The following is a 24,528-nucleotide window of genomic DNA, read 5'->3' as shown; positions in this document are numbered from 1 at the left end:
GCATATAGTCTTTTGGAATGTGTTGTGTGTGTTTGACCCAACCTCTTGCTCTACTTCCAACCCTATGCCAACTTTCTCACTCTTTGTACTACTGTAGTTACCCGGAGCGTCAAAAATTGCCACTGCCCACACTGCTGCTAAAGAATACCTCTGTGCATCGGTGTCTGATGCTGATGGGCACTGACCAAGCAACGGTATTTGACGAGTTGGGAGTAAGACTGAGTTGCTGCCTTTCCTTTCACAGTTCAGTACAGTGTTTACATTATTTATCGTTTCTCAAAAATAGAAAAATATCCAAATCCCAAACTGAAAACCAAATACTTACCCAACGAATGAAAGTCCCAATGGTGAAATATTCGGTTGAAGCCCTATTAACGATTAATCCTTTTTGGCCATACAAGTCCAATGTCCGTCCAATGCTGTCGTATGGCTAAATGGTAATAACTTGAATGCTTTCAAATCCCACCTCAAGTCTTGTTTGAGTCCCGTTTAATAAAGTTTGAAAGTGGTCAAGTCAAAGTCAATTCACTTGATGTAATGTTTGAAGCACTCAATAATTTTAACTCTATCTCATTTTAGAGCCTCCAGCTGCATCTCCCACCCTTTATCAAGTGGTGGAAAGCTCCAGAACAAACTGTTTACATTACTTTGTCAAGCTTCTATTCCCAAGGTGAAGAATGAACTTTCACACTCAAGCTTCATTATCATTCTCCACATAGTCTCATCCTCACACTATGGAGCCATATTATTACTGTCTCTTGTTATCACGCCGCTGCTCTGTAATTGTTGTTGCAGAGTTTCTTCACAAAGTCTTTTTAAGGATACACCCACTCAGCACGACTCGCTCGATGATGAGCTGCAGTGTCAGCTGCAATAATGTGCATCAGAAGCCGAGCAGATCCGTGGCACTGGGCTCATCATGATACCTACTCAATGCAAATCTCACCAGCTAAATTATCCAATAAAGTGATCTTTGACATGGGGGATATTTGTCTCATTATTCTGGAAACCGAGCTAGACTCACATTTGAATGGCTTAATCTAATCGATAAAATGTCATTTGTGGACTTAATGAAATAACAGATGCAGTCCCTGTTGAATATCAATGTGTGCCATTCTCTAACGTAATTGAAATTCCACGTCTATCGTATAATAAAGGGGAGAAAATAAAATTAGAAAAAGCACATGACAGTATTTTGTGTAAATTACAGATAGTTTTTAATGAGACAACACATGGCATGCAGATTTTTGTGATACCATTTAATCTATGTAATATAATTGAGGAACACTGTGATGTATGCAAATACCAAATCTGAATGACGTTCTCAAGCTGATGAATGACTGGTAAATGATCGGTTGCCAAAACTCACCCTGTGTCCTCCAGATAAATCCTCGTCATCACCCACGCAAAGACGAACACCGTAGGGATTCCTGTCAAACGCCAGGAAGAAAGCATTGACATAGTATAGTACTATGTACATAATACGAAAATAACATTTGTTTCTCTACTTTTTAACCTTTATATTACTGCTACATATCAAAATAATTTAAGTTGTATAATTACAAGCCGTTTAATCATAGTTTGTATAAATACAATGTAAAGATTTAAATTTATTAACATAAATGCATTACATTACATTTAGTACATGTATTCCTTATTTCTTATGTTGGTTTTAACAAAAAGCTAAATTCTTATAACATAACATCACTTCACATAATAAATTACCTTTTGCAACTTCACTCTTGAGTATTGACATATTAAGAGAATACTTTTGGACAACAAATTATATCACAAGTTTTTGGAAAAGCATCAAACTAAGTGTCTAATTTTCATGTTTTTCTTCTAGTGTTAAGAAAGGAATGATTCAGCAGATGAACATTACTAACTAAAATACTGAATTTGAGACATTCATTAAAAACTTTACTTAAGGAAGTAACTTTCAGGTAAGTTAGTACTGCATCAATAAATTTTTGATGTAAGCACCTAAAATGGCTGCCTCGAGGAGATGACGAGTGGATGCAGTGACAATTTTGTTTAAAGCTAACGTAATCCAATTTTGGCCACTAGGGTGCAGAAGAACTCAACAACAAGATGATACATTAGCAAACAGGTGCTTGTTGACACATCCAGCAGATCAGAGCAGCATTATGTCCCCATTAGAGTTGTGTTTGTGTCCACTTTATCTCTATAAACCAAGCTGGTCTCATAAACAATTTGTTGTAGTTAGTTATACACCCATATTTGTATACAAGCTACTTAATCATAAGTCAGTAATTTGTGCATAACCAACATATTTTTCGAAGGCTGTGATTACATGACTAAAGTGCTGTGCTGACAAGAGTAAATAAGGCAGTGGTATTGAACGGTCTGTAAGGAGGCAGGTTGTGGTGGTGGTTGGGTCACAAAGGAGACAGATGTCTGGAACTTTGAGCAAACTTTGAGTCCTGAAGTATGTTCTCACAATGTTTCTTTTTCCTAAACCTGACCACGCTAACTTTACTTGCCTAAACCTAAAGACACCTAACCACTTCTCTTTACCTAAACTTAACCACAGTGAGTTGTATAGACTAAACCTATCCTCCATAATTTTACATCAAGGAAGTAGTGTCATTCATGGGGCAGTAATATGTAGGATATCATACAAACTGCTGTGTGTGCATTTTCAAAGGACATCATGCTAAACATTCTATGAAGATACTTTGCTATAAACAAAGGCATCTGCATATGTATTCTGTATTCTTACAAACGGTATAAAATTTTGAATCAGAAACATTCTGTTTTCCGTTTGTGGTCTGAGCAGTATTGACCCATCATGTGTCAGCGGGCTTTGGTTGTAAATAGTCAGTGTGGAGAACAAAAGAAGTGGACAAAATGTAATCTCAGAGCCCATTGGGTACTGTTTGACGAGCTTTAGCTTTTATTTGCTTTTTTCTTGTATTCATATGCAAATATCTGTATAGAGATTACCCGGAATGTTGTTCGGACCGGTCCAAAGTTTCTAATCAAACTGTACACAATGACCATTACATAGAAGAGGGAGCCTTGGCCCAAATCTCCATTGGGTATCCCAGAGGGCCTGAAATACTGGCTTTTACCCCCAAAGGTGATACCATCATCAGACGATAGCTGATGGTTTCCACGATTCCACGAAAAGTCTAATATTCACCAACCTCTTTGCTCTAACTCAGTCTCCACCACCTCTGATAAAAATATAAGCTGTGAAATGTTCCACTTTCTTCACCAGTCAGTTGACAACTGTGTCTATGTTCAGTGCTGAGCAGGTGTACTCCAGTGTCCAGTGGGTTTATCAGAGCTTGTTTTGTTAAAAGTAGCTGCCTGCTGCTGCTCAAAATAAGGCTGACCAAAGCAGAGAGAGTAACATCAAAACAGTACCTGTGCCACTAAACCAAAACTATCAGCTAAAAGAGGCTAAAAGATTTATGCAGCTGCACATACGCACATTTGATTGGCCATAAAAAATAATCATTAATGCTTCTGTTAACATCTAATTCGGGTCCTCTTAAAGGTCGAATGCGTAGGATTTAGGGCAATATATTGGCAGAACTGAAATATCAGTAATTTATATTACATAAAATACGTTTTTTGTGTGTGTTTTCATACTTTAAAATGAGTCATTTATATCTACAGTGGGCCATTGGAGGTCATGTTCTACAATAGCCCAGAACAGACAAATCAAATACTGCTTGAGATAGGGCAGTTTGTGTTTTTGCTCGGCACAACAGAGAGGTCTCAGTAAGTGGCAATCTGTAACTTCACTGCTATATGCTAAATCCAACACGCTGAACCATGAATCTCAAAAGATGCTTAACTTTGAATAAAATAAAAGCTGACCCCAGCCGATGAACATGTAGACAATGAAGTGTCTGTTCTCGGAGAAGATGACGACCAGCAGAGTGTGGAGGTACAGACCCTCCACCAGCAGCCAGAAGAAGTTGGCCATTATGAAGTACTGAAAAAACACCAGGCTGGCTTTACATCCCACCTGAAAAACACAGAGATCAAATATCTTAACTAGGTTATAGACTTGTTGCAAAACTGTTTCTAATTTCTATAACAGCATTAGAGGTCACAGGAAATTAACCTTCAAGTCATTTTCTCATATCAGCAAAGAATACACATCCTATTGTTTGTCCTTGCAGGGCTGCATGTGACCCCAGTGTTGGTACTTCCACAGAGACACTGTGGATTAATCAGGCAATTATGCTAATGACTCTGATATGTAGGTTTTCATTAGCCTTTCCACTGGGACAATCAGTGAGTTCACCAAAACGATGAGCTTTAATTTGTGGATCACAACATTACAAGCAGCAAGGAGATGGGAGTATAAAGGTCAGAGTGCCCTGACAGTGTTCCTTTAGTTATAGAGACATTTCCTCTCTAATAAGAAAGAAAATAAAGGCGAGGAAGAATGTCACGGGGGAAGAATCCATATAAGAGAGGATCAACTATCAAAACTTTTAGAGTCAAAAGTTGTCAAACTGTTAGTGAGATTCTTAGTCTTGTGTACGTCTTTTTTAATATTCATTTGGAGTATTTTTATGTTTTTTTTAGATATATACAGGGGAGAGATTATATTCAAATGAAGAAATGTAAGATGGCTGGAAGTTACAGTTCATAGTTTGCATTTGACCCCTGAGCTACGTACATAGATATCTCCCATTTTATATATTCATGTGGTTAAATTTATACATTTTTGTACAGTACAGTTTTGATCTCTTCAATTGTAATTGCCGTGAGTCCAACTCTACTACAGCCACCATCCTGTGAAAACTTAAATAAATACCACATTACAACCCTGTGAATAACCTTTTGGTTTTTGGTGGTGTATTCTATTAGACATTGATGGATTTGAGAAGTTTGGCTTCTTTTGTTAAATAAAAAAGTGTTTAGCAGTAAAAAAAAAAAAAGTGTCTAAAGCCTGCACAGTAAGGTATTAAAAAAAGACAATACGCAGCCCCAGTTAATACCATATGTGGCTGGAGATGATCTTGTTATTATCCTTGCTAAATATTTGACAATATAGAGCCATCACAACTAAATTAAATTCTGACATCAGTGAATGAACTGTCACAGGAGATGGGCTGCCAGTTTTAATCATGTTATAATATTTGAGCTGTTAGCAGAAATTTCTAGTAAATGGAAAAATATTATGTCTCATTTCTGTAAAACCTCATTTACATTTTAATTTCATTTTACAAACTGTGTCTGGCAGCATTTACTCAAACTGTTTTCTCTTTGTGACAGTTTGCTGTTTACACACGAGTGTGAAGCTTCTCATTTCCCTCTGGACAGGACTCAACTCTCTGGTTGACAGAGGACGTGACAGAGGAGGTGACCTCACCAGTGACGGCTGGTTAGAGCACTGTGAGTTTCGGTTGAAGAGGATGTCGTCTTTCACCAAGACGGCCACGGCTCTCAGGATGAAGGAGAAGAAGAGGTTGAGGTGGATGTAGTTCCTGGTGCAGTGGAGCTTCCTGCACAGATGTTACACATATACACAATATACACAGATTATGGAAAATGAGCTTTGGCGTAGATGATGAGTTAATGACAAGTTGTTAAAAAAGGCTCTTTTTATGCATTCTTGTGAACACAGTATCTCAAATACACCTTGAGGAAATTCCTTCAAATTTGGCACAAACATCCACATAGACTCAAAGATGACAGATTAGAATTTGGTGGTCATAGGTCAAAGGTCACAATAATCTTGTCTGTTTGTTTTTAATTTTAATAAACACAAACATTCTCTTGGACTCAGCAATGAACTGATTAGATTTTGGTGAAACCAAAACATCTTAATCGCCCCCTGGTGGCTAACTGCAGTATAGGTCATAAACCTTGCCCCCTCCAAACAAAAAATTCAAGTACACATCAAATAAACTTTCTCCAAAGATGGTTACTGTGATTTTAGATAGTTTGTATCACACAGATGTTTGTTTTCTTTAAGCTTGGTTTTAATTAGTTATCTTATGCTTTAAAGAGAGGGAGTGACGTCATTATTAACAGCTCTGTGTGTCGATTGGTGTGCTCCCAGTTGAGTCTGGCGGTTGAATGGATGGGACCTCAATACTGCAGCTCCATTCTCTGATGCCTAATCTCTTCGTGTGATTTATGCATAATCACTCAGTTGAGTTAAAAAGCTTCACCACTCTGATCAAACCTCCTACAGTATTCAAAAAATCATCCCAAGCGCAAAGGAAAAAAAAAGGAGAAGCTCCAAATTACATAATTCAAATTAACAAACTGAATAAAACCAATCCAGTCTAATTAAACTGTAATCTGAGAGGCTGTCACACACACAAACACACATCTGTGGACGACTGATGATAAACCTGTGAAATTAAAATGTGACTTACTGCCAGTGCTCGTTCATTTAAAATCCAATTAAACTGACTGCTTTTTATTATGCTCAGCTGAAATGTCAATCAGCACATGAAGAAACAAACAGAAGAATCAAAGAACTCAAAGATGAGCTTGAAATTAATACTTGCCACTTCTCCTTGGTAAATAATCTGTAAATGCTACCAGGCTTTTTTGCGTCTTTTTAACTAGTTTGCATTTAGAAGACCAAACTTCCACACAGGGACCACTGTAGGTTTATTTAATGGATAATAGTGTCTTAATTAATCTTACCGGAACAGACAGAGGATGGCGCTCCCTGTGGTGAGGGCGATCAAAGACAGACTGTGACCCAGAGTGTATAGCGTCTGCACGACCACGTAGAAGACCAGCTGCAGAGACAGAGAGAGATCACGAGCAGGGCTATATTTTAATTATCTTTACCCTGAAAATGCCAGAAACTCAGCCGCAGAATGTGATGGTCCAGAGGGAAATATTTCATAATCTTTGAAGCCTTGAATTTTCAAATTAATGTCAAGTTATAGATGCAGCAGGGACTGAAGTTACAGGTTATTGTGTCTACACTGTACTCTGATCAGTTAAGGAGGAGCAGCCAGACTGATAGCAGCAGGCTAGTAGCTGTGTTTTATTATAATATATGCCCATGTTGTTTATCCAACTTTGTTATTCCCAAAAGAAATCTAATATAATAATTGAGTAAATGTTGTAAATATTCAGTTAGTATTCAGGGTATTGAAGTCCAAATTTACTTGGCACTGTATCCTTGATCTACAATTAGAACAGCCTATGGCATGGATTCAAATGTAGTAGATTTGTCATCTCAACAGTCATTTGGCAAACTCCAGCATAGTATAACAAAAATAGGTTTGTAGATATGTTATGCTGTTTAGGCCAAATTCCTATATATTATATGATATGTAACTTAAAAACAGTAACTTCAGACAATTTTAGGACTATACCCAACTCAGAATTATGTCGAATCGGATGTGGCTGTTCGATACAAAATATTTGACAATTTGTTTTATTTTCCATGCAAAGTTTGAACGGGGCTCTGCAGGAGGTTCAGTGTGACAGCAGCAGTCACATCAGATAGTAAACAAGCTAGAGGCGCTAATGACAAATGTGCAGCAACATTTTTTGCCGACACAATATCAACAAAAGCACCATTTCTTCACCTTATGATGCTGTCTCTCTCTCCCTCTGTGCTGCTGCCTTGATGTCTGCAGCTGCAGAGTAATGTGAAAGTCAAGTCACTCACTCTGCAGCAAAAATTTAGGGAGCCCAGAAGTATGATGCACCGAAACCCCCCCTAAAAACGACTGCTCGACTTGAAGCAATCTCAGTCAACTGAGGGTCTCCGCCTGATGATTGAGGCATCTCAGTTTCAAGGATCAACACTCGGCAATATTCTCCTTTTCTGAGGAGGCAGGAGTGAAAATTAGTCCTCATTATCCACCAAGATACAAAGTAAGATGGTTGTCTACAGAATGATTTTTTTTTTCCTGGGAACTATCATGTTTCTTGAAGTGATGTACAGATTTTAAGGCACTCTCTTACCTGAAATGACTTTAAAAAAATAGTGCACATTGCTGCTATAAATGCGTAAAGCCCCTGCTCCACCATGAGGTTGGTATTTCAATTTGTTCAATGCTTCGTCAACCTGCTTGACATTTCGATCGGCCTAAGCTGTACTTTTTGTTTGGTACTTATTATAAAGTTTCACAGTTCATTTTGTTTGTCATTTTACAACACCAAAAGCCATAAAATGGATGGCAAAAGTAAGGATGCAAGTGTTATTAAAACCAAAGATCTCATGGGACTTTTGAATTAAATTATTGTGATGAAAAAGATGCCCCTTGGGTAATATTTGTCCAATTTACTGCCAGTGAGGCTCAATGATTTGGGCTGAGGGAAATTCAAAGGAGGTAGGAACACATGGGGAGAGAGAGGTCAAGAGCGCAAGGGAGCAGGGAAGGAAGAGAAAGAGAGAGGCAGGACAGGACAATGGGCAATTCAGCGATGCCATTCGTGACCTGAAATGAGCAAAACAAGTTAACAGGAGGAAGCTGCAGTTGCACAACGGCAAAGAGCCAAAAGACAAGAACTCACAGCATGGCAGAAGTTTCATTTTAGAATTGAGTTGTCTGTCTTGTGAGGACACAGACACAAACATACAGTCACACTTTTCTAGTCAGCAAAATATCATCTTGCTGTATAATGAAGCATCACTATAAAACAGCACCTTTCCTTCTCCTTCCATGATTTGTTGTACTTTCTTCTTAAATAAGATGTTGAGGCAGCTCAACAACAACAGAGAAGTCATTCTGAAGTGAAAATCAATGAGCTACCTGCAGAGCTAGGCACTTTGTTTTGATGGGATGAACAGAAGTGAGCAAATATCTGCTAACATGCTATTTGTTGGATTTGTTTTTTGGTTGCCTGCTCGAACTGAATAATAGTCTTTTAGGTGATAAGCTGGGATTTTGTTAAAATGTACGTTTGTGTGGACTTGAGTAGTAATGACACAGAAAATCTTACCTTTGCTTCTGTGTAGCACAAGAGTTCAAATGTTCAATCCCAAAAAATCTAGGCAACAATACTTTTTTTTGATAACAAATTTGGTATATTATCAAAGGTTTAGTTGAAGCATAAATATTTATTTTTTATGTCTGTGACAGATATAGACATGGACACTGTAGTGGAAGGTGGTATAAAATCAGAATGAGAATCAAAACTGTCACTTTCCTATCTAATAAGGCAAAAGACAGCAAAATAATCTTAAAAACAAAAGTAACAAAAAACGGCAAGACTCCTATTCTCTAGATATGTTGCAGGCGATTTTAAATTAAAAAAGAGCAGAAAGACGGGACAAGTGCTCCAAATACAAAGAATGTTGAAACCCAAAGCTGATTTGTTCTTTTCCTAAAGAAAATGTTTGTCACTCACAGTAAGTGAGGAACTTTTTGCTCTACAGTACATCTAGCCTGCACTCTCTGTGACCCGCTGTCCTGCTTCTGTTTTGTGAAAATTCTTGTAATGTGTCGCCACCAATTAACCAGGTCAGATTCATTTTACTAGGAAAATAAAAGATTAAAACCCAGGCACCAGAAAAAAAATGCTGGAATTGTTTGTTTGTGCAAACCACGGATGCATTGCATTTGTACTTTATCATGTAGAAGATTCATTTAAACTGCTTTTCAAAAACACGGTGGTTGACTTGTGCTAAGGTTTAGGCAAAAAACAACAACACTTGGTTATGGTTAAGAAAAGAGTATGTTTTGACTGAAAGTACCTGCTTTTATTGAAGCTCAAAATGCAGCAATGTTTTCTGAAAAAAATAAAACCAAAAAAACACTGCTTTTCTTGGCACTAACCCTATGTATTAAGGCAGGTGTCTCACCTAAGTGTCACACTGTCCACCATCCCCTCCACCTGAAATAACAACGCTGCTAGTGTCTGAGCTTATGTATCATCATAAACTATAGACTAAACAGTGTCAAATGAAGCAGACTTCGGATTAGGAGGATGAAAAAATTAGCATTAAGGACCAGTGGCTCTCTACTTTCAGTTTTGGAACTTTCCTGTAGGATTTCACTGGGGACATAAAATATGCATGTAAGTGATGCAATAAGGCCTTTGTGGTTTGAATGAAGGTTTGCATCAGATCAGAGCAGGCTCATTATACTGTAAGTGTTGGAGGATGAAGAGTGAGAAAGTGTTTGGCTGCTGAGAAAACTTTCTGGCACAAAGAGCTAAAGAACTGATAATTTCCTTTTAGAAACAGAAACATAGAGATTGAAATCAGCTATATCAGCTATTAAATGCCCTGTGTGTGTGTGTGTGTCTGTGTGTCTGTGTGTCTGTGTGTCTGTGTCCTGTTATCTGGCTTCCTCAGATAAAGGTTGTTATGTGTTTGACATCCTCTTTTTGGTGAGTGCGTTTGTTAAACGAGAAACTAAAGCACATTATTGAACAAATATACATTCAGTTTAAAAGAACAGATCCAACCCTGTGTGTGTGTGTGTGTGTGTGTGTGTGTGTGTGTGTGTGTGTGTGTGTGAGAGAGAGAGAGAGAGAGAAAGAGAGAGAGAGAGAGAGAGAAGGCCCATTCTATTATCTTTGTCCCTCCTCAGATCGGACACTTCACCTTGTCATAGCACAATCCCCCTAAAAATGCAAATATCCACTTGAACACAACCTGTAACATATCTTTAACTGAATTACATCACAAGGGCCACAGTAGCACAGGGTTAATATACAGAGAAAAAAAGAAGATGCACACCATCTTCTAACTTCTAAGATCATTGTAATACATGTATCACTTGATAATCATTGCTATTTCATAAAGAGACTAAACTCAGTTCAATAAGCCACTACTATAAATGAGCCTGTTTTCATTTGTGACACCTCTTCCTGTCCCACACCAGAGGCCAAATATTGTCCAAGCGTAGTGGCACTTTCCATACAAGTTTGAATTAACTTGTGCTTTCAAAAGGAGGAACTTATAATAAAAAAGTGGGTTAAAGGATCCAGTTCAAGGCACTCAGGATGATTCGAAAAGCATAAAAAGCCTTTAATTTATAGGGCTCAAAATAGTAAATAAAGCATGACCAAATGTTTTATGTTTTTGCAGAACATCATGACGTCACAGTGAAGCTGACTTGTTGATTTGTTGATTGAAGTCTTTTTTTTATATATAAAAAGTCATCAGTTAGTCATTTTATCCTAGTAGACATTCGTGTAATAATAATTATCATAATTATAAAAATCCATTAGCTATGGCCTTGACATTTGACCTTCAACTGTTAAATTCTTATCAGCTCATCCTTGACTCAAAAGCGATGTTAGTGCCAAATTTGATGGAATTCCCTTAAGGTGTTCTAGAGATATCTTCGTTCGTTCACAAGAATGAAACAGATGCAAGGTCAGGGTGACCTTGACCTTTGACCTTTGATCTTCGACAACCAAATTCCAGTCAGATTATTCTTGAGTCCAAGTGGACGTTTGTGCCAAATTGGAAGAAATTCCTTCAGGGCGTTCTTGTGTTATTGTGTTCACGAGAATGGGAAGGACGGATTGGCAACCCGAAAACTAAAAACCTTCAACCACAGCTATCGCCAGCGGCAGCGTGGAGGCATAATAAGAAAAAACAGGCAGAGGGCAGAGTGCATACAGCTCAAAAACACCTCGTCTGCTGCTCCCAGATAAAGGTTGGCATCTTGCCTCTTTTTAACCTTCAGTGGAAAACTAAAAGGAACATTTACTTTTATTTGTCTTCCTTTACAGCATGAAGCTCCTTTGATTTCAGGTCAAATAATGCACTTATCAAAAGAAAAGCATGACGTCTGTCCAGGAGGTTTTTTCATTTCTCTTCCTCTCGTCTGAGTTTTAAAAGCTCAGCTTCTTTCATGTTTTGGCCTTTGAACCTTCCACATGGCTATTGAAGTATTCCACAGTTACATGAGGAGTGTGCAAGAAATAAATGCATCGTTTTCCTCCTTTAACCTACAAAATATAGCCCCTTAAAGTGGGCCACTTTCATCTATCAGACGTGGAGTATTTTTCAGGATGTTATAGGTGAGAGGAGAGAGAGAGAGAGAGGGAGAGAGAGAGAGAGACTTTTGAATGAAAAATCAGATGAAGATGAGAAAAACAGAAAGAGATGGAGAGTAAAAGAGCCAAAAGTTCGAGAAATGAGGTGACAGAAGAGAGACGGTGAGACAGTTAGTTTAACAAGCACAATGGGTGATTCAGAATGAGACCAGTCGTGGCCAAAACTGAACCTCAGCAGTGAAAGAGGAAGGGAGCAGCAATTATCACCATCAAGGCCAAACAAGGCTAAACATTCTCCTCACTAAAAACGTTCTTCTGCTTCCACGAACTGTTTGGGGTAGAGACGAAGCCCACTCAACAAAGTAGACACAATATGTATTATACTTACTGAGCTTCACAAGCAATTTGGTCGAATAAAGCAAGGGTTTGGTTGAGAAAAAAGTTTTTAGTTGTCTTTTATACATCAACTGCGCTTAAATTACTTAATATATAAGAATTACTGAATCGTGACTGTGTAGTTAAAACCTGCTGCAGATGTTCTCATTAAATTTCTGTTGACAAAACGTTTATATGTCGGCTAAAAGTAGGGCTGGGTGATAAAATGATAACGAGCAATTTAATTTTCCTTGATAGAGATATAAAACATTTTCATTAACACTTCCATATTACCTTGAATATGGCAAAAGTCTGAAGTAAAAATGCAGAAAGTGAAAGTGAGAGAAATACGTGTTTTCTAAGATCCCTGTAATAAATGTTTTATCTCATTTTGTGGAGGAGATTCTTCTCACATCCGATTTTTCCTCTCACAGTGTGGTCGGGCTGTGAAAATGAAAAGCATCACCCTGCTGCTGTAATTTTCATTCATCTCTAACTGCATGGATAGCCAGCAAAAATGCTTTACATTCAGAATGTGAGCTGATCGGCATTAAGCATATGTCATTCAGTGCTTGTGCATGACAGACATGATAAAATATTCAACAGGCTTCACTGTCTGATGATGTTAAATGATTACCTTGATGAGGAAATGTATTCACTGTGAAGAGATCAATCACAATTATCATTAATTAAGGCTTCAACAGCAAAAAAAGGTAATTCCCAAAAAGGTTTAGTGACACAGAACCATATTTTTGTTGTCACGGAATATGCAATTAACATGTTTAAATAGCTGTGTAGCTGACTTGTCAACCAATTATACGCTTATTAAATGTTTATTAGAAGTTCAGATCTTAAAATGTCCTGCCTGGATACATGCCTGCTTTTATGCGGGCATTCTGGGAAACACAAAATGATTACACTTTGTACATCTTAATTGCTCCCATAAGAGTGACAGATGAGGGTGTTTTTTCCATTTACTGATGTAAAGACCAGGCAGGGGAGCACATACGCACACAAACTGCTCACATTTAAACATGTATCTCACAACAGGCGGGGCATACTGACCTTTTAAAGATGGAGCCCTTTACCATGTTAACTAACCGCCAACCCTGCGGGTTTCATCAATTACAGGCTGTTAATGGTTCACGTTATGTTGCTGCTCCTTTTCCTGCTGCACAGTCACTATTCTTTAGTGTGGTTGTATTTGGCTGCAAAAGTGTCTTTTATCGTACGTTTGCATGCATGCAAGGCTTTCTCCTGTGCAGGTTAGTTAGGGAGGTTAGAGAATTTATTTTGCTTTCTTTTATTTTCTTCTGGTTAGAATGGCTGCTCCTTAAATTTAAAGGTGTTTTGGTTTGTTATATTGGCTTCTGCCCACATTGAATTCTGAACACCATGTTCATCCGAGATTGTTTGTAGTCTAGATTGCTTTCTCATTCAGTGATCTGTCTCTGTGGCTGTTTAGGCCTTGGGAACGATGAGGTCTTTTTTCGTGTTGTGTATTGGTCACTCCTTTACGGGGCATGACAACTAGTGGTCAGGTGAAATTAACAGCAATGACAGATCGAAGAGCGGAAGACGACAGCAAAGACGATTCCATTACCTTGTCCTGGCTGGTGTCCGACCCACACACGCTGGTGATGTTTGGAAAAACCTCCGACCATCCCGCTGACGTGCAGTTTCTGCTGATGTTACCTGTCGGAGACAAATAGATACTATTTATTTCATTTGACTTTTTATTAATCTTTATTTATCTTACGTTTTTAATTCATGTTTTTTTGTTTTTATCTTATTTCCATTTATTTGTGTTTTTATTATTTTTCTTGCATCTGTTGTTGTTTTAGGGTTTTTTGTATTATTTTATTTTGACATTTTATGTCCTGCATCTTGCATTACAGAACATGTCTTCTAGTTTTAATTTGATCCCAGTTTCATCTCACTTGTGTTCAATTGACTGGACTGTTTGGCTTTTTGTTGTTTCATCATTTGTTTCATCATTTGCTTTGTTTGTCAAATCATTTGTAAACTCTGTTTTTAAAGATGCTATATAAATAAAGTTATTATTATTATTTACTCTCTCCAAGCTTCACCTCCACACTAACTGATAGTGTCTCTTTCTACATCAGTGATGTGAGAGATTAAAGACAGACACAAGAACAAATCACCAGAGGTATAGGTTTGATTTAAAGCTTGGTAGGAACACAAGGGTGGGGTGGAATATGTAACCTTACATCTCACTTTCTTTTCATTTATTTAGAAATACTTCGCCATGATATTTCTTTCTTTTGATTATGGGAGTTTTATCTGCATGTGGTATTCATGTTTTGTCATATAATCCAATGTGTCGCATGAGCCATTCAAAATATGTGATGCACATGCGCACACGCAGGCACGCAGGCACGCAGGCACGCACGCACGCACGCACGCACGCAAACCCAAATCAATCAACTGCTTAACAAAACAAGGTTCAAAACTGTGTAACTGTGTAATTTTCTCAATACAATAAAGAAAAAAAAATACATTTGCAGCAGTCGATGGTGTTATGAGTTGTTTGGGAGATTTCACAGTTGCTGTTTTTTGGAGTTCATACCCAGGTAATGTAAGAGATAATATGGAGATATTGTGTATTCTGTAGAGTAGCATAAAGTAGCATGAAGTGTTACTCAAAACTCTGCATAGTAAAGTCAAACTCAGTATCACCCTGCATGCATTCAAATAAGGCCACGTACACAAGGGAGTGAGCTCCTGAGGGAAATTTTCTGTGAGTAAAAATGCTAACATTGCTGCGGTACAATGGAAGTTCATCTCTCTCGGAAATTCCCAGAATGCACCGTAAAAAGCATGAAGCATCTCTTGCTCACAGACTGGAAATAACGTCACCAGACTTCTGCCTCGCTGCACTCTCGACAAACCCTCTTCACAGTGTCACAGCAGGGTAAACACAGCTGAAGCTAAGAGAACATTAAATGGCTAACAGTGATTTATATGTAGGCGTGCCAGTAGTGATGTTAACACTGTTGTCAGAGCAGCTATGAGCTGCGTGAACTCTGCTGTGTCCCACAGGAAGCAGAGCATAAAAGTCTGCCCAGAACTTTCTACAGCATAAAGTCCTGAACATCACGATCACTGAGCAGCACGGGAATCTCCATTATAAGTAAACAGCATTAGAACTTTATGTAATACCATGATGAACACAAGCTGTTCTCGTGCACTGTTCATATATTTTCCTAAAAAGATGCACAAAATTTGTGTATGTCCCAAATAATTATGAGTCAGTAATTTGCATATAACTAGTGTATTTGGAAAAGCTGCAATCACGTGATCTGTGTAATAACAGGAGTAAAGAAGGAGGTGGTCCTGTAACGAGCCAGGTGGGGTGATGGATGGGTCGCAAAACACAGGACTTTCCCCAAAGAGACTGATGTATATTGTCACCATGTTTCCTTTTCCTAAACCAAACCAATGAAACTTTACTTGCCTAAATCTCGAATCAATTTAAATTAGTGGATGTTTCACCTAATTTTTCTTCATAAGCTCTACATTAATGACAAACACGACAGCTTTTACATGTATCTCACTCGGATGAACGTGGGGAGGGGGGGGCTAGATATTGTCCAGGAAGTAGATATTTTCAGGCTTGTCTTGTGAACTATTCATATTAACAAAATGATACACCAGACATTAGTAATGTGTGTATTTAATTTGTGTCAAAAGTTGATTATCTCCCTTTAGATAAAAAAACTAAGCGTCTTTTTGGATTACTCAGCTCTTTCAAACAAAATAAAGACATTCAATAACTCCAGGGTACCTGGTGTTAAGGTCCCTGCTACATATTCATCTAACATAATGAGGTTTTCTGCCAAATGTAGTAACTTTAGGGGATTTGGGTCCATCCCAGACAGGGAAGCATCAGAGTGAGCATTGGAGCTGTCTGAACAAGCCGCTGGGTGCTTACATAATGTTTAGTCATCAATGTAAATCAGAGCACTGACTCTGAGTGGAAATCCAAACTGCCATCTGGTCACTGGCTGGAAAAAATCTGATGGTTTCATTTGGGAATCCACTGCACACATTCACACAGAAACACACAGGCTGGAGGTAGAAATGAGGACAGAAAGCCTCGTCGGTTTAAATACTAAAACTACAAACTCACTGTTAACGTATCTTTTAAATGAAAGCCTAGGTTATGGTAATCAACAGTTTTATCATTTAATGAGACTCTAACACCATGAATTGATTGTGTGTAATTTCTGATACACAGTCCTTTAATCCTATATGACTTACATGCAAGCGAAGGGATTTGAAGCTTAACAACAGCACAGAGGACTCAGGTAGAAGCCACAAACAAAACTTGTCTCTGTTTTTTATACCATTCCCTGTTTTACGAATGAATATGCATTGCTTTCTCATTTCAATTCGTTACATAGAACTGCTTTGCAGTGGACTTCTGTGTCTACATAATACGCTCTAGGTATCCTTCTGCTTCTGTTGATGCTCCGGAATGCCACTACCATGATGTCAGCGACAGCAAATGGTGAAATTACACTGCTAGTGCTTATTTTTCAGCAACAAAAGCACATGGCAACCAACGCCGGGACATCAACAAAAGCACTAGGTGGCAAGGATGGTTAGGTTTTGGCAAAAGAGGCACATGGTAAAGTGTAGAAGACATAACAGCACACTTTAGAGGGACAGTGGACTGATTGAACAAATCCCAGACTTTCATGCAGGAGTCTGATGCTCACTTCCCATCCATCCGTCCTATATTGGGACCTTCATAGTCCTTAAAATACATCATTAGTGGCAGTGTTTCAACCTGGCGCTGTCCAGCAGCTTATCGTGCGGACATGACAGCTTCTGTATGTCCTCTTTGTCAGGTGATGCTACTCATCCACGTATCATGCTGCTGCAGTAGGTGCTATCTAGCCGCCTGACAGCGTATAATAACACCGCAAATAGTTTTGTCCAGCTGCATTCTCAGTTGACAGCGTTCAACATGGTATCATGTGGACACAAAAGGTGGCTTTTGGCGATGGGATCTTATGCAATCACTGCAAAAGCAGCAGTATTTGAACTTTGGAAGGAGAGCGGGCTTGAATAGGAAATAAATTAATGTAAAATAAAGAAATGAAAATCAGTAATTATAGGTACCAATGAATACGTAACCTACCATTTCTGCCGAATACAGTCTTGAGGACTCGAGGACAGGGGATGGTGATGGTCTCTCCAATATCAGTTCTTTCCCAGCATGCAATGTTGTCCCATGCTCCTTTGCATCCTGGCCCTGTCAAAAACCAAAAGGTGATGTATGAGTACATTTTCACACAAAAACACAAATAAGAGAGACTGTCCTCTCCACAGATACAACAGGGTTAGTTAAAGGTGCTTAATCGAAGTGGGGGGACTTGACATCCATTCACACTGGTGTGGATGAGATCTATGCCCTAAAGGATTATGCTATCACTAAGGTGAGCCACCGCAGAACAGATCCTGCAACAACTGTTATTTAAGATGCACACTCCATCTGTGCAGCAGACTTGAAAGCACTGCTACCCTCAGTTTATGTCCCAGGTCAAACCCCCTGGAGGCCATGTGTCGCTCCCCAGGGCTAACACCAACTGCCTTGACAGGAGCTTTCTCCACTCTTCTGTAACAACGCCGAACAACCTTCCCCCTGCGGTCATCAAAGAAATCACACCAAGCAGTGTGTGCCTTCAAGAAGAGATTGAATAGACATCTCCTCAGCATGACACTGTAATCCTAAAGCTCAAGGACATCAAACAAACACAAATCAGCTTCGTTTATATCCCGAGTAGCAGCAGATCAAAGATAGGTGTTCTGGAATGCCTTCATGAAGCTTGTATCTGCTAAAGCATAATCATAAAAAAAAGTTTTACTATCTCCAGGAGTTTAAATTTGATGATTTAGAGTAAATTCCCAAAATATCCCTGATGACTGAAGATGCTACTGCTGGGAAAAGTAAGTTGCGAGAACTTCAAAATTGTGTGTATGATGTTTGCAACCCTCCGTCCTAGAAATTATGTTTGTATTTTACTTAATTGTTTTCTCAATTATGTCGTGGTGACAAACGTAATTGCGGATGTTCAGAGGCAATGTTCTTAGACATTCTAGACTTGCAAGGAGGTGGTTTGAGTGGATGGTGGGTGTAGAAAGAGCAGGACTTTGACTGCACAGACTGGGTTTTGCATCCTGAGTCCCATCTGTGGTTAGCTTTAGGAAACAAAGACACTTTGTTAAAGGTAAGAGAAAGATTGTGGTTATGATTAAATGTCACTAAACACCATGTGTCTCCTGCTTCAAGTGGACTGCTGTGGACTTGTCATGCATTAAACCAAATAGGGACATTTGTGCTCCTTGTATTTGTATTTAGTTACATCCTGATGAGATACATTATCTCCAGGATTAAATATTAAGAAACACAAACAGCTTTTACAACAATTACATACATAAAAACAAACCTGGGAGAAACTAAATCCCGTTTAAAACAATAACATTCCTCATGACACACTTTGGATTCGGCTTTTTTGACCACCTGTCCTAAATCGCACAGAAGAAATATGAGAATTGAGACACTATCAGCACAGACTACAAGGGACGGGATGCCCGGAGTGAATACGAGACTCTCACCCAACCTCCACAAACAAAACAAACAAACTGCCTCCCAAAATAGCTCTCCCAGCTCTTCAGTATGAGCCTTAATGGGTGCAAAAGTGCTGATGGCAAACTGAACAGTCAACAAGGCTTTTTAGCGATAGATGAACAGAGACATCCCTGCTGAAGAAATGCAGCCAGCTACCGAGGCATCAGACTGTGAAGGGGAATAAAACTGCTATTAAAAGAAACCTATTAGTGTCAAGTTGAGAAAAAAAGTACATAGAGATGCTTCCATTTTTGCCCCTATACTATTTGAAATGTTGTTTTCTATAAAAAAAAAAAAAAGCTGCACTCAATTAAAATGTCACATTCCAGATGTCAAACTAAAAAACTTCATTATCAAGCTATACCTCTTTTGTAACACTTGGAACAGTTTTTTAATCTTTATATTTATTTTATATATATTTGTTATGTTTTGCTCTGTTTTCCCTTCCTTTATTTACCTTCACTGACCTTAACCATTTTTTCAACATTAACTTCACCTGTCCAAGTTTGGGGTATAGTGACATAAAAAAATAATGAAATTAATAAACTATAGTGCTCTCTGTGTCTTGAGGGCTGCTTCAGAACCCGCTGTACTTCTGCACAACGCTGACATAGTGGTAAACGGAAGCACTACAAGCTATTTTCTTCATTTCTTGCCTCTGGGTATCCAGGAGGCGAGGTCTAGCCACAAATATATTTTGGGGCTTTTTTCACCTTTATTTGATAGGTACATGTGTAAGGGGGAGAGAAAGGAGACAACATGCAGCAAAGGGCCGTGGCTGAAGTTGAACCTGCGACCGCTGAGGTGAGGACTCAGCCTCTGTACATGGGGCGCCCGCTCTATCCACTGAGCCACCAACGCCCCCTAGACACGCCCAAAAATAACTCTTTCAACTCTTTCTTCTTGTCTCATATTGCAAATCAGCTGCATGTCCACCAGAGAAAATGACAAAGTTTTTTTTTTACAGTTTATTGGCCAACTCAGTAACACAGCAGAGTGAGCCCTTGTGTGTGTGCGTTACTATGCATGAAAATTTTTCCCCTCACTTGGACAGAGCTGTGCTGGACTCACTTGGACTATTGGACAAATATTTGATATTTGGCTGAGTACATCACCATCTGATTTATTTATTTATTATTTTGCTTACGAGTGACAAGAGCCTCTGCTCTGCCGTCAGCTGAGAGACAGCGGGGAAATTCAGCATGTGGAGCATTTCACATTTCGCTGCTTTTGAGTGAATTGTGGCTGCGTTTTTAGCTAGCTCTGGCTGGTCGGAAACTGATCGGAGACCGTCTTCAGAATTGCTAAAATATACTGCAATAAACAACCATCAGGCTTAGAGGGCAGACAGTCACTGAGCGAGTATTTTTTATCACCTAATCTATGCTTTGGCCAACATTTGTGTTGGTTTTAAACTGCTTCAAGGGATTATGCAGAAAGGTATGTCTGTTGTTGATAACACTGTAGTGTTATCAAAGACACTTTTTTCTGATGTTCTGGTCGAACAGTGAAAATAGTTGTTTCAGACGCCTTTACTTTTTGTAAACAAAACCATTTTGGAGATGCTCACCTCCACATGGTGGGCAGGTTTGGGGGAGTATTTGGTAGTTGAGTGCAGGAGCTTCCTTGTTCATGTAGGCACTGTGAAACGGGCTGTGCAAGAAGGAAAATGCAGATTCTCTGTCAATACAGCACGCAGTAAGGTATTTATTGCTTCAGTTGACTTCAATTGACTGGATATCCTCTTAACATGGTGAATTTCTCCATTAAAGGCTTTTGGCAGAGTCACTGTGCTATACATTGTTATTTTGTAGAAAAACATTGGGCTTTATATGCTCTACGGCAGTTCTTATTTAAAAAAGCATGTTATGCTGTCTTGATCCCCACTTAATTTGCTCCTGTCATCTTCCTTTTCTGTTTTCTTTTCCTTGTGTTTTCCCCTTTGACTGCTCTCCTTTCATTTCATCTTCCCTTCCTTTTTTCTTTTGTTTCTTTTTTCCTTTTTCTTTTATTTCCTTCATCATTTTGTCTTCATTACTTGCTGTTTGTCCTTTCATTCTCTGTTTTTTTCCCTTGTTTTTTCCTCCTGTCCTTCTTCTCTCCTTGCTTTCTTCTTTGGTGCCTCAACATCAGAAATGTAAGAGGATGAGGACACAAGACAATTTGTTCCATCGACTGTCTGCTCTGACCTTCAACCTCCTTACAATTTGTCTCCTATGGCATTTAATATAGGAACTGAAGCTTATTCTTATCTTGACTTCACTGTAAATGGGATGAACAAACACTGTATAGATAGAGAGGGAAAGCAAGTGGAAGTGCTGTTTTGAGAAGATGAAAAGAATATGAAGTAAAAGAAAAGCAAGAACTGAAGATGAGCTCACAGACAAAAGATGAGGAGGGAAAAAGACATGAAGAAGATGTTTTAGAAATAAATAGTAAACATGAAAAAGAAAGAGAGGGACAAACAGAGACACTCAGAGGGCAAGAGAGGACAAAAGAGGAAGAGCGGGGAAAGAGCGAGAGAACAGATGTCTTTGGGCTGAAACCTTAGATCAGAGCTTATCAGTGCATGAAGAAAAGTCCATCTACCCGCTAAGTGATCTGTTCGCTTTCACAGAAACACATCAGAGGCAACCAAATGTACAGCAGCCCACATCTGAAGGGAAATCCTCTTTTCTCTGGTTTATGGTCTTTTTTTATTCACTACAAAGTGTAGGCTGGCTGAGCAATGTGCCCTTTTTCCAGTGTCACCCTTCTTCAATTTCATGCAGTTAACAAATGTCTAAGAGTCCTTTCAAACGTGCTGCATGACAGTACGCTGTTAGAGAGCAGAGCCCTTTCTATGGTGCATCAAATGTTTGGATGCATCTTCTGCAGAAAATCATCAACTCTGACCAACATCCCAATTTAAAATATCATATGATGGAGGTGGACAGTGAGGGATCGTGAGCTTAATGCTGATAAACTGATAAATATCATGTGACGTTAAAATTGAATAAGGAAGCATCAAGTACAACATTCTTACGAGATAAATATTAATGCATTAAGGCCTTTACACTTGATATGTGTAGGACTTGATAGATTATTTGTCACATGGTCTTTACCAGCAGATGAAGTTTGCTTTAGTAACATGGAATTTCAGTTGTTCATGTTTATATATTTTGATTTTACATTTTCCTTTTGGATATTTATGCTTCTTGACTTTTGCAGGACTTGATTTTAAACCTGATTCTGATTCTGTTTTAGTAGCCGTTCTGAAGCTTTCAAAGTTAAAAAGTGAGGTTGAAACTCCACTGAAGTCTTGCCTCAACACACTCAAAACAGCTTTAGTAGGTTTCAGCCATGAAATAAATAAGTTTGAGTGTAAAGCCGATCTCTGCGTGCTGCTGAATGTAGCATTAGGCGCTGTTAAATTCTCTGTGTGATAACTGCTGGGGCTGAGCCAGCTACGTCTAACCTGTTTTCTCATGGAGGCTGCAGCATCAGATGGAGTCCTGAGAGCCTCGTTCCTCGAATGAATGAAACAACTCTGTCAGTAAAACTGCTCTCCCGAGCAGTTTTTTCACCCGCAGAGAATTTCAGCCTGTGTTATTATTTTGCTCTACTTCGTGTCATTGAGCTTTAATTAACACAGCAGGGGGACTCAGCGTCCAGAGCTCACATCACTGGAGAGGAAAGTCAGGCTCATTAACACTGCAGGAACACTCACACACAACTGTGGTTAAGGGATGTTTGAGGCTCTAGTCTCGAGTCTGTCACAGATAAAAGGAATTTAGAAACTAAGAATTGTGTTAAACATATAGAGAATAAGACTATATACATGACATTTTTACAGTATGTTCATTTTAAGCTTTAAGGAGACAAAAAAGTTTCCTCAGCTGTCTCTGTTGAATAACTGTCTTACACAAAGTAAGACTGACCACATTCACTGCATGTTCTATGATAATTTGCATCGTGCAGAAGGACACAACTTTTAAGAGCACAATCAGAATGCCTTTTCACTAAAAAAGATGCACATCACAATAGATTTCTACAATACAGAAGCTACATGCATGTGTGCGTGCATGTATGTGCTTAATATCAGTTGTCTGTTGTTTTGCCATAAAAATGATCTAATATTTCACCATGAGATAATATCTGATTAGTAAACTCTGGGGTCAAATCAGGTGCATCTCATATCTAGATTTATTCCAGGTGGGATTTAGTTGGAATACATCGTATCCATGTCCCACCAGTATACTCAACAAGAGAAAATGACCTGTACTGGAATCTTCTGGAATAAACTGTTTTAAGATCCAATGCAGCTCTAAAAAGTTTTAGAGCTTTTTTCCTTGTTTCTAGACAAAGTGTAGTTTGGTGTGATTGTAGTTTAGTGAGTGACTGTGACCTTTGTGGCTGCTGGCAGCGTCCTCCTCCCTCAGCCTCCTCAGACACTCCGCCTGGTCTCTTTCCACCTCCAACAGGAAGTTACAGGTTGGATGCCGTCCGTCAACCTGTAGCAGAAGAGTTAAAAGATTTATTTGTTAAATCTACACAAAGCCAGGTTTCATGTTATATCAACCTTAAATGTTGGGACAAAATTTTAGGAATCACTCTGGTGGAAATGTTTGCCGTCAATTTTAATCCACAAATAAACTCACACAGATTGAATCTATTTCATATTTATTATTATTAATATTACATTCTGATATTAATCTGTTCACACTACAAGCAACAATGCAACACCAGCTAAATTATCGCTGAGTCGTTGAAGTTGTGAATGTCTTTGGGGATAGAGCCCTCCAAAACAGACACAGAGCAAAGGAAAGAGATCTGGTGAATAATTTATCATGTACATGAAGCACGTGTCCACTGAAGCTTCACGTGTTCAAACGCTAACATACGGTAACCTGGGCACATCGTCACAGGCTTGTGTGTGTCCGCTACTTGCCACAAAGCACCTGAGTGAATGTCTTTTACAGTTTGTATGTGGTGAAAAAAAACAAAAAACCAACTATGCTTTTGACCAGTTTCCAAGCCTCATTTTAACCCGTTCAGATGCCCTGTCCGTTCCAATGAACACAACTTTTCTAGGATGTCTAGATGTATGATTACTGTCATTTAACTCCACCCAAATGCACAGACTTTTTTAAAATAAGATTTCTATAAATCAATCACAGCATTATACATCATCTAAAGTGGACTGCAGTAGAGCCACGCCCCTTTTTAACAAGCATGGCTGACCATGAGGCAAAGAGGAGGCACCGGACAAGTTTAGAAGTTTCTGTCTATAAATCATATTTTTCAAATACATGATTTGTTTTTAAACTGTTTAAAGTAAACATGAGATGTTATATTACTTATAGAAATATAAAATCATACACAAGATTTGTAGCTTTTACTAGATTTTTTTTTATTATTATATAGGAAAATGCATTCTGAAATAATTTTCTTATGAAACATTATTTTCTTTGGAACATAATTGGGTTCTGAACCGGTTAACATCACATTTCGGTGCATCATTGTATACTTGTGATGCACATTAAGTCAGCATAGTGATAGCTAACTAAGCTAAGTAC

At 38.7% G+C, this 24,528-nt stretch overlaps 1 protein-coding gene across 1 annotated transcript in view; it reads right to left on the bottom strand.

Annotated features, from left to right (window-relative positions):
* The window catches only part of LOC121951761 (vasoactive intestinal polypeptide receptor 2-like), a 53,379-nt gene that overhangs the window by 6,466 nt on the left and 22,385 nt on the right, over positions 1–24,528 (bottom strand). The window contains exons 2-8 of the mRNA XM_042498220.1: positions 23,358–23,463; positions 17,480–17,593; positions 13,913–14,004; positions 6,655–6,752; positions 5,363–5,495; positions 3,853–4,003; positions 1,370–1,430 (exon numbers count right to left, since the gene is read on the bottom strand). Of these exons, the coding sequence (XP_042354154.1) occupies positions 1,370–1,430; positions 3,853–4,003; positions 5,363–5,495; positions 6,655–6,752; positions 13,913–14,004; positions 17,480–17,593; positions 23,358–23,463 (755 nt within the window). The remainder of the gene's footprint in view (positions 1–1,369; positions 1,431–3,852; positions 4,004–5,362; positions 5,496–6,654; positions 6,753–13,912; positions 14,005–17,479; positions 17,594–23,357; positions 23,464–24,528) is intronic.

This window comes from Plectropomus leopardus, chromosome 12 (assembly GCF_008729295.1).
Source record: "Plectropomus leopardus isolate mb chromosome 12, YSFRI_Pleo_2.0, whole genome shotgun sequence".
Classification (NCBI taxonomy): domain Eukaryota; kingdom Metazoa; phylum Chordata; class Actinopteri; order Perciformes; family Serranidae; genus Plectropomus; species Plectropomus leopardus.
Note: the sequence above shows the minus strand (reverse complement) of the source record. Positions and strands in the feature narration are given on the sequence as shown.